The 14,290-nt window shown below is 47.4% G+C and overlaps 1 protein-coding gene across 1 annotated transcript in view; it reads right to left on the bottom strand.

Moving 5' to 3' along the window:
- LOC146780093 (ribonuclease kappa-A-like) overlaps nt 1-9,088 on the bottom strand; it is a 108,381-nt gene extending 99,293 nt beyond the window's left edge. The window contains exon 1 of the mRNA XM_085637885.1: nt 9,011-9,088. Within this exon, the coding sequence (XP_085494011.1) occupies nt 9,011-9,088 (78 nt within the window). The remainder of the gene's footprint in view (nt 1-9,010) is intronic.
- Nucleotides 9,089-14,290: the final 5,202 nt, after the last annotated feature.

Here is a 14,290-nt window from a genome sequence, read left to right as displayed (position 1 = left end):
AATAGGCAATCCTACCAAACAGACTGTGGCTGCGTTATGGTCTGCTTTCACTATGTAGCGTACACTAATCACTGCACATGCGTCATAAATGCAAAGTTCAAATCCTCACCGCTGACCACCAATGTTAGAACCGGCGGTCTCTAGTTGGCAGAGGTATACACTTCTGACAAATAGGGACCAACCAACTCTAGTCAGGGAAAGGGGATTACACACTCAGATAACCCCTGCTACCCCCTTGGTAGCTTGGCAGAGCAGACAGGCTTATCTCAGAGGCAGTGTGTTAAGCATTTATGACCACATACAGTAATAAAGTGGATGCACTACAGATGGACACGACACAGAAGTTATTATAAAAATAGTATTTTTATATAAGGCTTAGCACAAGACCAAATAACGACAAAAATATACCACAGTCTTAATAAATACTCTTTGGAAGGAAAAATCATAGTTCAAGTAAGGTTTCTTCTTGGCAAATAGTTCTTTAGCAAAGTATTCTTCTGAGCACAGTTCTTTGGCAACAATGTAACCCCCACAGGAGTCACACGACGTCGAGTCTACAAGATTCCCAAGGTTCGGCGTCGACCGCGAGGAGCGCTACGTCGAGCCTGGAGTTGCAACAGACCCCACAAGTACAGTACCTTGAGAAACGAAGAAAACGATGATCCACGGCGTCGAGATGTCGGCGTCGAGGTCGGCGTCGTTCGTGCCTCGGAGTCGGGTCAATCCGCAGCGGCGTCGAGGGATGTCGGGCCGGAGCAGCGCTCACGGCGTCGAGACGGGCGTCGAGTCGATGCGATCAGCAGCGGCGTCGGGACGGGGTCGCTTGGAGGCAGAGCCGATACTCACTCCTCACTGGCGTCGATACCGGCGTCGAGACGGGGTCACTTGGAGCCGGGGCCGCTACCCACTGCTCACTGGCGTTGCTGCTGGCGTCGAGACTGCAGATTTTCCCTTGTGTACTGGAAACAACACTTTCCAGCAATTCAGCAATTCAGTAGATGGTGAAGTCCTTTGGCCCTGTGACTTCAACAGGAGACTGGCACTCTTCCAGTCCTTGGAGATTTCCTAGCAAGTGTTCAGAGAGTACACACCAAGTTCCTCTCTCCTTGTTCCTTGGCAAAAATAAAGAAGCAGCTTTCAGGTTCCTCCACAGCAAAACAGCACTCTGGCAGAAAGGGGAGGCAAGTCCTTAGATCAGCAGGCTTCTTGTCCTTGGTACAGGTTTCCTTGTCAGAAGTGATCTGAGTTCTTGGTTCAGGGGTCCTTCTCTTATACCCCTTTTTCCCTTTGTTCCCTTTGTCCAAGCAGGGAGATTCCCACCATCTCAGGTTTGTTGTGGGTGTTGCCAGGCAGAGGCACCTGGCCTATTCACTGAGCAGGGCAGAGTCCTCAGCCGCCCAGCAGGAGGCGGAGCCAGTATTGTCACTGGCAGGAGCAGGGCTATCAGTCGCCCAGCAGGAGGCGGAGCCAGTATTGTGTCAGGCAGGGCAGGCTACTCTTCCCTCACTCTACGTGTAAACGCCCCATTCACCCCACACTGACTCACTCAGACCTCTGGAGCCACCCAGCCCCTGACACACACACCAAACCAGCAGAGACCGGTAGATAGTTGGACAAGAAAATAGCCACTTTCTAGAAGTGCTATTTTCCAACATAGAATTTAAAAACCATCCATCCTAAAGGGTGTGTTATTAAATTCTGAGTTCAGGGATACTAAACTCGACTTGCTACCATGCTCCCTGAGTCAGATAGATTATAATGGAGTTAATAATCAGTCTGCCCAGTCTGGCCTATTGGAGGCAGGTAGCCCTTCAATAGTGAAAAACGAAAATGGCTGTAATTCACTATTAGGTCATGCCACACACATCAGGGCATGACCTACCTTTTACCAACAATGCACCCTGCCCTAGGGCCTACCATAGAGGTGTCTGAAATGTGGCAAAGTGAAGGTTTAGAGACTGGTAAGTAGGTTTCCTTACCAAGTCGACATGGCAGTCAGGGACTGCACGCAGGCGCCGCGGTGGCAGGCCTGAGACACATTTTGCACGCTGCTTCTGTGGGTGGCACAACCAGTGCTGCAAGCCCACCAGCAGCAGTTAACTTACACGCCCTTGGCACACGCAGTGCACTAGACTAGGGTCTGAACAGTAAGTCAACCAAGCCAATCATGGTAACACCAATCAATGTAACAATTTAACATAGGGAGCACTTGCACTGTGGCACTGATCAGCAGTGGCACAGTGCCCAAAGCAATAATCCAGCAAAAACATCGTAAACGGAGGAGGCAAACAGAAAAAAATGGAGGAGAGACTCATGCCAATGATGCCAGGTCTAACACTGAGGATCAGCTAAATACCCTTGTCAGTGGTGGATGTCATGGCCCCTTTTGCATCCAGGTGGTTGGAGAAGTAGAGGTGGGGGAGAGCAGACGCAACACTACATATAATCTGAGAGTAACTAAGAGTCCACCCCTAATCCCGTCACCTAATGTTTATTTTGTTTGTGGAGCTCACAGTTATGATTGGCTTCCTGAAGGATGGTCGGAAAGGTGTTACCTTTCTTACCTCCTGCCACCTGTGTACATAGCCCCTCCTAATTATCCTAAGGACCATAATTTACATCGTAGCGATGCCCATGTACCCCAGTTTAAGAGAATGATTAGCACTGATGACATCGATCAGACAGACACCACCTTACAGCAGTTCACTGACGCAATTAAAGGCATGATACCATTTTGGGGCCCCACGAGGGTGGTGGAAGGAGTCATTAATACGACTTCAGGAATATTGAAAAATATCACAGTTGAGGTCCAGTCTATGAGACTTGTTGCCCTCCAAAATCGTATGGTTTTAGACGTTATTCTGGCTGACCGGGGTGGGGTCTGTCGCGTCATCGGTAGTAGCTGTTGTGTGTACATCCCTGACCATGCCCCCACTGTGTATGCTGCCATACAGAAATTGCATAAAATAGCCTCCGTGATACATCAGGAGAATGGTTCATGGTCATTCATGGGATAGTTTGGGGGCCTGTTCACTACTTGGGGTTGGAATATTCTAACTTTTCTGGTGCCATACCAGGTATCATTCTGGCCTGCTGTCTGTGTATGCATTTCCTCCCTTCCGGTTGTGCCTGCTGTGTACCAATGTTCAAGAGACGTCCTAGTGCCTGAGGCGTAATTCTCATGCAAACACTATGATGATGCAGGGTATCCAGGACTTGTTAAATATTGACGAAGGAATATACGAATACTGAATATATGTGTTAACACTCCAAAGTAGTAGCTCTGATGGATAGTTCATATGCTAGTAATGGTAGTCTATGTCTGAATATTTCCTTTCTCTCCATTTTAGAATTGTAAAGACCCTTACCTGATGGCACCAATAAAGCTTAGCATGAATGCTAAAAGGAGGGTCTGTTAGATTTGAAATGTTATTTACGTAATGCACAGAATTGAACTGTTCCCTTTGTTATGCTTGAACTCTATTCTATGTTAAGGTAGCATTCATGGCGCCATCTATATTGGCGCCATCTTGTTCTGTTACTGAGATCAAGCTCCCGTCTCATAATGCTTGCCTCAGCAGAAAGGCCGCCCCTGCGCCTCCAGCTCGTACTGCTCAAGGTTAAGGCTTTGCTGCACTAGTGAATGTTCTAACTATTGTTGCATACCTTTGCGGTTAGTTAGACTCATTCCCACATATTATAATGGTAGACACCGACCAAGTGGCTTTGCGGTCGAGATAGCATGTACCCAGCTCTGTGCCATCTCTCATCCTGGTTTGCCTTCTTTGTGCACCATGGCCTGAGCTGGAAAATTCCAGTTTGGACGGGACTTTAGAGGTATTGGAAATTATGTGTTACCGTGCAGACGGGGGGCAGTCCCTCGGCAGCTATCCTATGAGGCTGGTCAGACTGGACTCCGCTGCAGCGCACTTTAATAAATTGGGTAGGTTTGTATTGTCTACTGCCTTTTTGACTCTTTATTTATTGGGAAGGCAAAGAGGTGGTCGTGAGTGACCCGAGTGACCCTAATCGGGCCACTTCCTTCAAAGGTGGTATGCTTAACGGGTGTTTCCAAACTTCCACCTAACTCTGGGAGAGAGGACGAGGCCTCCTTAATTAATAAAAGGATCCAATGGATCCGTCAAGTAAGAGGCTATCGGTCAGTCATTAGGGAAGATATAAAAGGGGCTAAAAGAGATTTAATAAGGGGGGCCTCCTGGGATGCTATAGCGCTCACATTCTACCGTCAAGACCTAGCCGAAAATCTGGTGGCATTCGATCCATGCACCCACTATCTAACAAAATCAAATATTCGCATTAAGCACTAGCTCCCTGAGGCAGCCCCATTAGTTAGGTCCTCCCCTGCCTTTCCCGCTGACGCTAGGTCACACCACTAAGGGAAGTAGACTGACAAGTACACTCTCCCTCATGCACAACAAAGCAGGCCCTCCCATTGGCCCAGACAGTGAACTTTGTCACCCAGCCAGCAAGTACAACACCTTACCTTCAACAAACTAGCATATATGCTGATTGGAGCCCTACAAGACCCTCTGGGGGGGGAGTTAGTGAACGGGGTCGATTCCCAATTGTACCTTCCCCTGCATCACACCAAACATCTCTCTTGTCCTCGAACACCATAGGGCTTAGGTCCAAGACCGTATCCGGAAACTGGAACACCTTTATTGAACAACAGGACGTTTGCCTATTTCAGGAAACATGGTCAGTTGTTCCAGTTTTCTGCCCAGGTTATTTAAACTTCTATGCCCCGGCCACCGCTGGATGCAAGGGCCATCCGTCCGGGGGGCTAACTATCTGGATTAGCCAAGGTATCGGCCTCACTGTTCTGGAGCTACCGACAGGGAGCCCCGACATCCTTGCCATTTGACTGATGATCAGACCTTTTGGCAATGTGGATATTTATAAAACACATGCAAGAGGGGTTAGAGGAGGGAGGAAATAAGATACTGTACCGGCCCTGGACGAACTCCTGGCCAAAAGGGCAAATGAATCCTCAGTCATAGTAGCAGGTGACTTTAACATAACTGTTGAGCCGTTGGATAGTGAAGATAGCGACCTTTCAGCGGATGAAGATCTGATAACTACTATTCATATTTCTCTATTTAATAATGTACAATTCTACTTTCTGAGTCCATATAGTAGAAAAAGGCCCCCATAACCAACCCCGCCAGAACTGGTATAATAAAGAATGTATCCTGGCCTGTACAACACTTGTGGGAGCCATCAGAACTAAAAATATGAACGCCATAAGAGATGCCAGGAAGGCCTACAAAACTGCCCAGGCAAAAGCAAAAAGAGAGTGGGATGAGGGAAGTGGGAGGAACTGAAATCAGCATGTGCAAGGAGTAATTTGCAAAACGTCTGGACCCTTGTAAAATGGGGCAGGGGCGCACAACCACCTCCTCCAGAAAACCAAGTTGCCCCAGAATAATTGGCAAAACACTCCTCCCTCCAGTACTGTATTAGTATCAGTGAGCTGTGCGAACCTCTAGTATTGGCCCCTAGCCAGCCGACGGGCCTGGTATTCAAGCCATTAGACGTAATGACCGCCCTCAAAGCAATCACGGGGGGAGAGCCCTGACAGCATACCCGCAGACGTCTTCTTAAAGGAAAAGGAGAAGTGGTGTAGGTATGTAACACTACTAGCAAATGGCCTCTCCCAGGGCGCCCCCATCCCAGACTCATGGAAGGTGCAAAGATTATATCAGTATAGAAGAAGGGGGACAGAGCACAACCGAGAACTATGGGCCCATTAGCCTCATCGACTATATCCAAAAAGTGTTGGCACGCCTAGGAAAGGTACAAGAATGGATAGATGACAACCATGTTCTAACTCCACACCAGGCAGGGTTCTGTGCGCACATCAGCACAATAGACCAGGTCTTTAGATTCCTTCTGATATATTGGTGAACAGTGGTGCTCAGTGAAGGCAGCATGTATGCAGCATTTGTGAACCTAAAATTGGCTATTGATCTAGTGTCCCATAATAAGTTATGGGTGGTATTGCCGGACCTAGGTATGTTGGCGGACCTGTTAAATGTTTTAGTGTGTCTCCATGAGAACAATTTTGCACACATATGCTGGGGCACACAAGGGAACACCACTGACCCATTCCCAGTCGAAAAGGGAGTGTACCAAAGGATGCGTTTCGGCACCCACGTTGTTCTCCCTTCTCATCAACAAGGTTGCCAAATTCTTATCCCTGACACCCACTGATGTTCGACCCAAGCTAGCTCCAAGGTCCCTATTTTAATGTTTGCCTACGACACGCTCATCATCTCAAAGACACCTAGTGGATTGCCGCGTGTGTTGTCCCTATTCGAAGACTTCTGCAAACTTAGAGGGCTAAAGATAAATGCAGATAAAATTAAACTAATTAGTTTTAATAAACATTGATCATATAGGGGAAAAATTGTCATGGATGGTGCCCCACTAGAGGAAGTGGATGCTTTCACATACTTGGGTATCCAGCTTGGAGAAAAAGATTAAATGGAGGCCCTCACATTGAAAAAATGGCACTATAACACAGACAACTAGCGGGAGTCTTAAGCAAAGAATTCAGCTCATCTTTGACTAAACCAGTACGCCCAGTATTACAAATTTACAGTACGAAGGTGGTTAGGTCAGTCTTGTGTGGTTCAGAATGTTGGGGGTATGGCAATCTAGCCCAGCTAAATTCCTACGCACAATAACCAGCCTCCCAAAACGTACTACCTCTCTCCCCCTGCTTAGCGGTATGGGAAGGTATTTATTAGCGGATCTAGCGAGACTCCGTCCCATATTATACTGGCACAGAATATGGAGGACCCCTGAGTTGTACACCTATGCAAGCGGTCTTAGGGATGTTTTAGAGGCAGACCGCTTCCACAAAATTGGCTGGCTCAGGGACATCAAAGGGACGCTGATCTCAATGGGCCTGACCAACCTGTCGGACAATCCAACAAATCTGCTGTCCCTATCCAAGGGAGCACTGAAGGAAAGATATTGGGAAATGGTGGGCTAAACAGTATCAGAGCAAGTGACAGTGCCACACTGACTGGGAGGTTCTTATTAGCCAAACCAGTCTTGAACCTTACTGGGACATTACATCTAAGCCCCTCGACCGCAAATTTTACTTTCAATTTAGAGTGGGCACTCTGCCCCTAAAATCTTTCACTGCAAAATAGACACCATTTGGAGACAACAAGTGCCCACATTGTGTTGAACGCGATGAAACATACTCTCAATATTCTCTTTGTGTGTCCAGCTTATGCTGCTCCACGAAGGACCTGGCTAGTACCTACATGTAAGAACTTGGGCACTAGGCAAAGTAGACAGGCATTAAGAATCTTGATGATGAAACCCTCGCCTCGCTATGTAATTCCTCTAGCCAAATTTCTAAGGTGGATGTGGTGCATCAGATCAAAGGGCCAGATGTATCAAACAGTTTTACCCATTCTGTGTCCATGGGAAAATGTGTTCATACATCTAGCCCAAAATCTATAACAAGTGAGAATAATTCAGCAACTTCGCCAATTGGCTTTTCCTTTGATGGGTCATCGATTTGAGCTGCTTATAGGGTGTTAGCTAAACTCAATTGCACAGAGTACCCACTTGTCTGCACTTTTTAACGTGTTTTTTAATCTCTACCTAAGATTGGTGTTTTACATAATGTTGGTTTTACTTTTTACCCAGGATTGGTGTTTTAAATATATGTACGACTTTATCCTTACTTGATGTCCTGTAACAATATGGCCCGTTATATGCCCCACGGACTGTCATTCTTTGTGCTGGGGATCCTAATATGCTTGTACACTATGCTATTATTCTACATTGTGTATGTGCTTTTACTTTTGATTATATTTCTGATTTTTAATCAATGAATTGGATTTTTTTAAACACTTATTAGCGTGAAGGACTAAACATTTTGTTAAACTTGAATTTTAGTTGCATCTGCTTTTATGAGAACATTGTCGAAATAAAGCCTTTTTGACTTGAAAGGTGACTGATCAACCTTTGCAAAGGGCCGACCACTTCGCAGGAACAAGTCACATTTTTAGTAACTTTTGATCCGTTTGAGCTACAGACAATTTTTTTGTTAAAATCGACAGGTACGCAGCATATGATGCATTATGTGGTAAATATGGCCGAGCCATAATTATGTGGAAAACATTTGCAAACTAGGATAACTTGCCATTAATGTTTGAAATGCTCTAGTGGAAAAAAGGAGAAGTGCTGATGACAGGAAATACATGGTTAGGAGACAAATGGCTTGGGATTCCACTTTTAAGTGTATTTGGGCCATTCTGTGATTAGAAACATATCCAGCTTTGTGAATGTATTTTGATGTCAATAACTCATATAAACCCTTTAATAAATATGTGTATCTATTGGTTGAATTAAATAAAGTAATAAACCACAACTGGTCGCTGAACTACAAAAAATAGAATGTTTTGCTCCTTCAGGCCACGCCTCTGACTCTGCTCACTGACCCAATCCTCGGGCTAATCCCTCCCTCTGATTCACCGCCCACAGTTCCCCTATTTCTCTTCCTACTTCGACCACTGGTCAGCACTGATAGAGAGAACAGCAGGGAAGGTTCTCAATAGATGTGCCTCTTGATTTCTCAACCCAAGGCAAAGCATCACAGCAACATTGGTTTTTGTACTGCGTTGCACTATTTTTTTAAAGTAAATATACCTCAACATCCCCAGACAGTCGGCGGCCAAACCCTAAGCATTGAACAATTAGCCCACAAAGACTGGCACTGCTGCCCCTTCAAGTGTGACGCCTTCGGCCACATCCAGTCAACCGCAGTTGCATCCTGGGCTCTGACTCTGAGCCTATAGTTACAATCTGAAAAGCGAAACTACAAGTCCCATAATGCAGCGTGAACGTTGATCAAACAAAGATCAGTCTCATCGTGTCATAAATGATAGAGGGCCATCATGCCAAAGGTTTGAGGCATCCCAAAAGGCTTCTTACTACAACCAGATTCTCCTTGAACCCTTACCAGCATGATGAACCCCCAGACGCTGAGCACGATTCCACAAGCTGCCAATTTCGGCCCGCAACACAGGAAGGACACCATTGATTGGTAGACCAGAATCCACTGCCGCGCTGCTCTCCTCGACCCTCGCGGTCACTTCAGCACCAACGGCTCCAAACAGCTCATCTGCGTCATAGACAGAGAGAAAGGGCAAACTTCACGCGCCAATGTCCTGCACGTGGAACACAGCCCATTTCAACGTGACGGCTAGCAGGGCACGTGCTCGGTAATTCGTTTCACAAGTTGTATATAGCAGATAGTCTGGACGGTGCTGTGTGTAACCACTCATTCCCTCGAGCAGTCAGCACGGTTCCTGACTAATAAGGTTGCCCTGTTTCTTTTAGGTAAATCTGAGATGGCAATAACCCCAAAGGGTCACTGTGCGAGTTAGTGTTTTAGTGATGCTTGGAGGGTGTGGGTTCTCCCCCGTGACTGTTTTTTTTTTTGGTATAACAGTTTGAATGTGCCATTTGAAAGCACATTTTCCAGTATAATTGGTGAACTGAAAGGCAATTCTAGAATGAAATGGTGGAGCTCATGACTTCTTACAGAAATCTTAACACCTCCACAGAATGACTATTCGTGCATATAGTGTGAACATTTTTCTGCTCAAGAAAGGAATTTATGTGAACAAGTTCAAGATAGTGTGTCACAAGATTAGCTGACCAACTGGTAGCCTCCCCATATGGCATCCTTAGAAATGGCTCAAATTCCTTTCGCCTGTAGCAGAGATTGCATCCCCTGATCTATGAAGGTTTGTTTCTTGAGAGAGAATTGAATCCAAGTCAAGACTCATTTCGTGGGGATGTTTCGTGGGGTGTGGCATAGAATTCATGGTGGAGTCCTTGCACAGTCTGGAGTACCCACCCTTCGCTGGAAATTGTATATGAAAGTGGGTCTCAAACCAATTAACGTTATTCCAGTTCCTAGTTCTTCAAGACCATGAAAGGGAGTGTTCCACAGAGTACTTAAAGGACTACTGTGTAACAAGGACATCACCTGAATTCTGCACTTTCTGCTCTAGGAGTCAAGGGATTGCCTTAGTACCTAGAAGTGTGCCTGCCTTCAGGGAGTAGGAAGGATTCTGCCTGGCCCCAAAGTAGAAGGAGAGCCCAATGTATTCTCTGGGATGAGGGACATCCAGAGGAAGCGGACTGCTGGGAACAAGCTAGGAGTGGCCCATATTGGGGAGGGTCCTGCAGATGCATCTGGCAGAGTTGGGAATTCAGCTGTTATACAGCAACATTAGTCCAACCAAGCATGCAACTGTTAATTGGCTCAGTTGGAGCTTAATCTACCATGTGACAACAGCAGCCCGACTAGGGCTGCAAGTACCTGCTTAGCTTAGGCGACTCCGCAACTGCTGTCAGACGACATTGGCTCACTCGGGCTGCACTGCCTGTGAGACAACATCAGCATGTTCTGAGTGGCTTCTACTCTTCACACACCTGGACTTCTTCATCCCAGAGGTGGGGCCTGCTGGCTGTGTGCCAAGAGACACATCGGGATCTGGCTCAAGTGGAGGCCCTATGTTAGCTCACCCTTGGCTCATCCACGGGAAGGAATCCGAAGTGCTGTATATACTCCAGAGATAGCTCAAGGAACTGCTGCATAACCACTAGAGCAAAAGAGGTATGAAGCTTGGAAATAAAGTAGAGCCTGCACTTGTGCCGGATTCATGTCTTTGCCATCACTGCTAGTGGGACTGGCCATTAATGGTTCGCCTGGGTTTGGTTTAGAGCCAAGAGGAGAATCTGTGGGAATCTCAAGGGTAAGGCATCACCATGGTCAATAACTTGTATTTTAAATTGAAATTTATACCATTTAGTACCACTGTGTCATTCTTTTTCTTAAAAGGTAAGCAATGGGCTGAATATTGAAGTTATTGTGTCTGTTAGTTGACTGTTGAATTCTGAGCACGAGCACTCCCACACTACCACTCTGGGGAGCCTGTGACTGCTTGGCATCACTGATCTGAGTCTGTAGTGGGGAAGGCTTTGCACTTGGCCCAGTTTACAGAGCCATAGTAAGACAGCCCACAGTGGCAAATTACCTCAACCACCGCTGCTGGGATCCAGTAGCCACAGTCTTACCCGTGTCCCTGTCACTGCTGTACCCCAACTGTCCGCAGTGGACGCGGACACTGCTATCCTTGGAAGGGTGTGTGCTGCCTTTTGCGAGAGGTAGAGTGTTGATGGAATGATCGTGATCCTCATCAGTTCCAAGTCACAGTGTGAGCCCTTAGTTATCTCCTAAACAGTACCCTTACTTTTAATGCCTACCTTTGATTCCTTATCTCCTGTGAACCCAGTTAGTGTTGCAATTACTTCAGGCCTAGATTGCATTTGTTGTAATGATGATCCTATTATTCGGATAAGGATCGAAACAGTCGAAAATATATACAAACCGAGATGAACAAGTTACTTACCTTCGGTAAAGATATATCAGTAAGAGACATATATTAGTTATAGATTCCTTACCTTAGAATTATCCATAGGCATCAGACTGGATCCGGAGAATCTCTTCTAAACAGTCCCCCTGCGCGTCTGTAGGGGGAGTAAGTCGACTCTGCGTTCGTCGGCGGAATCATGATAGCTGGGGTTACGTCATGGTATCTACTTAGACGCCGCCCCTGCACGCTGACATCAGTTCTTTTACACAACATTCCACGCCAGAAGCGTTGGGCCATGCAAGAAAACTGACCACTGGTGCACAAAACTAGGGCCCTGAAAGGGAGTCCCCTACTCTAGAAGTCAGTTCGCAGAACGGGGATGATGGGTGGGGTGGTAAGGAATCTATAACTAATATAGATCGCTTACAGATATATCGTTACCGAAGGGAAGTAACTTGTTCATCTGAAAGAGACTATTAGTTATAGATTCCTACCTTGGAATAGATACCCCAGCAATACCAACCCCGGAGGTGGGTCTGTGAACTAAGTTCACACCACAGAGTCCAGGAGAACTCAACGTCCAAAGAAGCCGTCTCTCCAGACTGGACTATCCAGGCAGTAATGTTTAGTGAACATGTGCAGTGATACCTATGTGGCTGCCTGGCAGATGTCACCAATGGGAACTGCACGTCCCAAAGCAGTAGTGGCTTCCGTCGCCCTGGTAGAATGGGCGCACAGTCCTACCAAAGGCTCCTTTTTCACCAAGGAATAACAGATCTTAATGCAGAGGACAACCCATCAAGAGATGGTCTGTTTATGCACGACCCAACCTTTTTTGGTGCTCACATAGCCAACAAAGATTTGATCGCCCACCAGGAACTGTTTTGTGTGATCTAGATAAAATGATAACGCATGTTTTGAAATTAGACGGTGCAGTCTTTCCTCCTCCTTGGAAGGATGGGGGGGGCAGGAAGAAGGTGGGCAAAGTGATGGTATGTGGAAAGAGGTACACACTTTGGCTAGAAAAGAAAGCCTAGTTCAAAGGACAACCTTGTCCGATGGACAGCAAGGAAAGAAGGTTTTGAAGTAGAGCCTGCAGCTCACTCACCCTGCGAGCATAGGTGATGGCAACCAGAAAAGCAGTTTTTAAAGTCAGGAGTCTGAGAGGACAATGATGTAGTGGCTCAAAGGGAGCGCATATAAGGTAAGTTAAGACCAGATTCAAGTCCCACTGGGGCATTACGAAAGAAATAGGAGGAAAGAGGCGAGGAAAGAGGTGAGAAACACCCTTAAGAAACCTATTCACGATAGGGAACTTGAAACGAGAAGGCTGATCAGGAAGGCAAAGAAAGGCCGAAATAGCTGAAAGATAGCCTTTAAGGGTGCCCAGTGCAGAGCCCTGCTGGGCCAAAGAAAGTATGAATAGGAGAAACTCAGAAAGAGGGGCAGAAAGGAGGTCCACAGCCTTTGCTGCGCACAATGCCACAAATTTGTTCCCTCTACAGGCGTAAACTGTCTTAATAGAGGGCCGCCCGGCCGCCAAGATGACATTACATACTTCGGGAGAAAGGTCGAAAGCTGTCAACTGTTGCCGCTCAATCGCCATGCAAGGAGGTGAAGCCCGGACAGGTCAGGTGGAGGACCGTCCCCAGCTGCTGCAACAGAAGATCCTCCCGAAGAGCCAGTCTGATTGGAGGATCGATGGCCATGTTCAAGAGCTTGGGATATCAGTCTCTTGATGCCCAGTCCGGAGCCACAAGAATGACTTGGGCCTGGTCGCGCTTGATCTTCTTCAGCACACTGGGCAGAAGTGATATAGGCGGAAAGACGTATAGAAGACCACAATGCCACTCGCTCCGAAAGCGTCACCGAGCAAGTGCCACCTTGAAAATTCCAAAGTGCAGAACTGCTTACATTGCACGTTCTCTTCGGTGGCAAACTGATCTAACCAAGGCTCTCCCCACTGCTGAAAGAGACCTTGCACCACCTCCGAGTGAAGACGCCATTCGTGATCCATCATGCACCGGCGGCTGAGTTTGTCCGCCCTGGCGTTCAGAAAACCTGCCAGGTGTTGAACCACCAGGGACTTGCCCTGATGTTCCAGCCACATCCAAAGGCGAAGAGCTTCTTGACATAGGAGCCACCCCGCCCTGCTTGTTGCAGTACCACATGACAGTGGTGTTGTCCGTGAAAACCTGCACTATCCTTCCTATGACAGAAGGAAGGAATGCCTTCAGTGCCAGACTAAGCACCCGGAGCTCCAGAAGGTTGATGTGGAGTCCAGACTCGGCCTCTGATCTCCGCAGGAGTGATGCATCTCACCAGTGTGAACTCTGGTTGGGGAAGGGAGAGGGACCTACTCTTGACCCAATCCTGGTCTGTTAGTCACCACGGCAATTGATGTGCAGTGCCCTCCAAAATCTGGATGCAATCGGAAAGATTCCCTGATGCTGCGCCCACTGGAACTTCAGGTCTCACTGCAGAGCCCGCATAGGCCACCTGGAATGATCCACCAGCAGGATGCTGAACAGGAGGCCTTGAGGCAGGGCCGGACTGGGAAACGAAACCGGCCCTGGCAAACAGCTCAGCCGGCCCCCTGGGGGTTTGATACGGCCGATTTTGGATGTTTTTGGTACAGGGGGCCGATATTGGCGGCCGCCGGTAACAAAAACTGACCCCCAGGTCCTAAAACCACCCCCCTCCCTGGCGGCCTACAGGGGAAACGCCCGGTGCCCGCAACGGCTAGTCTGGCCCTGGCCTTAGGGTCATTCTCACCGGAATCCGAGATAGAGGCTGAAACATCATAGCCCGAATATCACGGACCCGCTGCTCGGCAGGATAAGCCAGAATCT

This window comes from Triturus cristatus, chromosome 12 (genome assembly GCF_964204655.1).
Source record: "Triturus cristatus chromosome 12, aTriCri1.1, whole genome shotgun sequence".
NCBI lineage: Eukaryota > Metazoa > Chordata > Amphibia > Caudata > Salamandridae > Triturus > Triturus cristatus.
The sequence above is the reverse complement of the archived record's forward strand: the minus strand, read 5'-3'. Positions and strand labels throughout refer to the sequence as shown.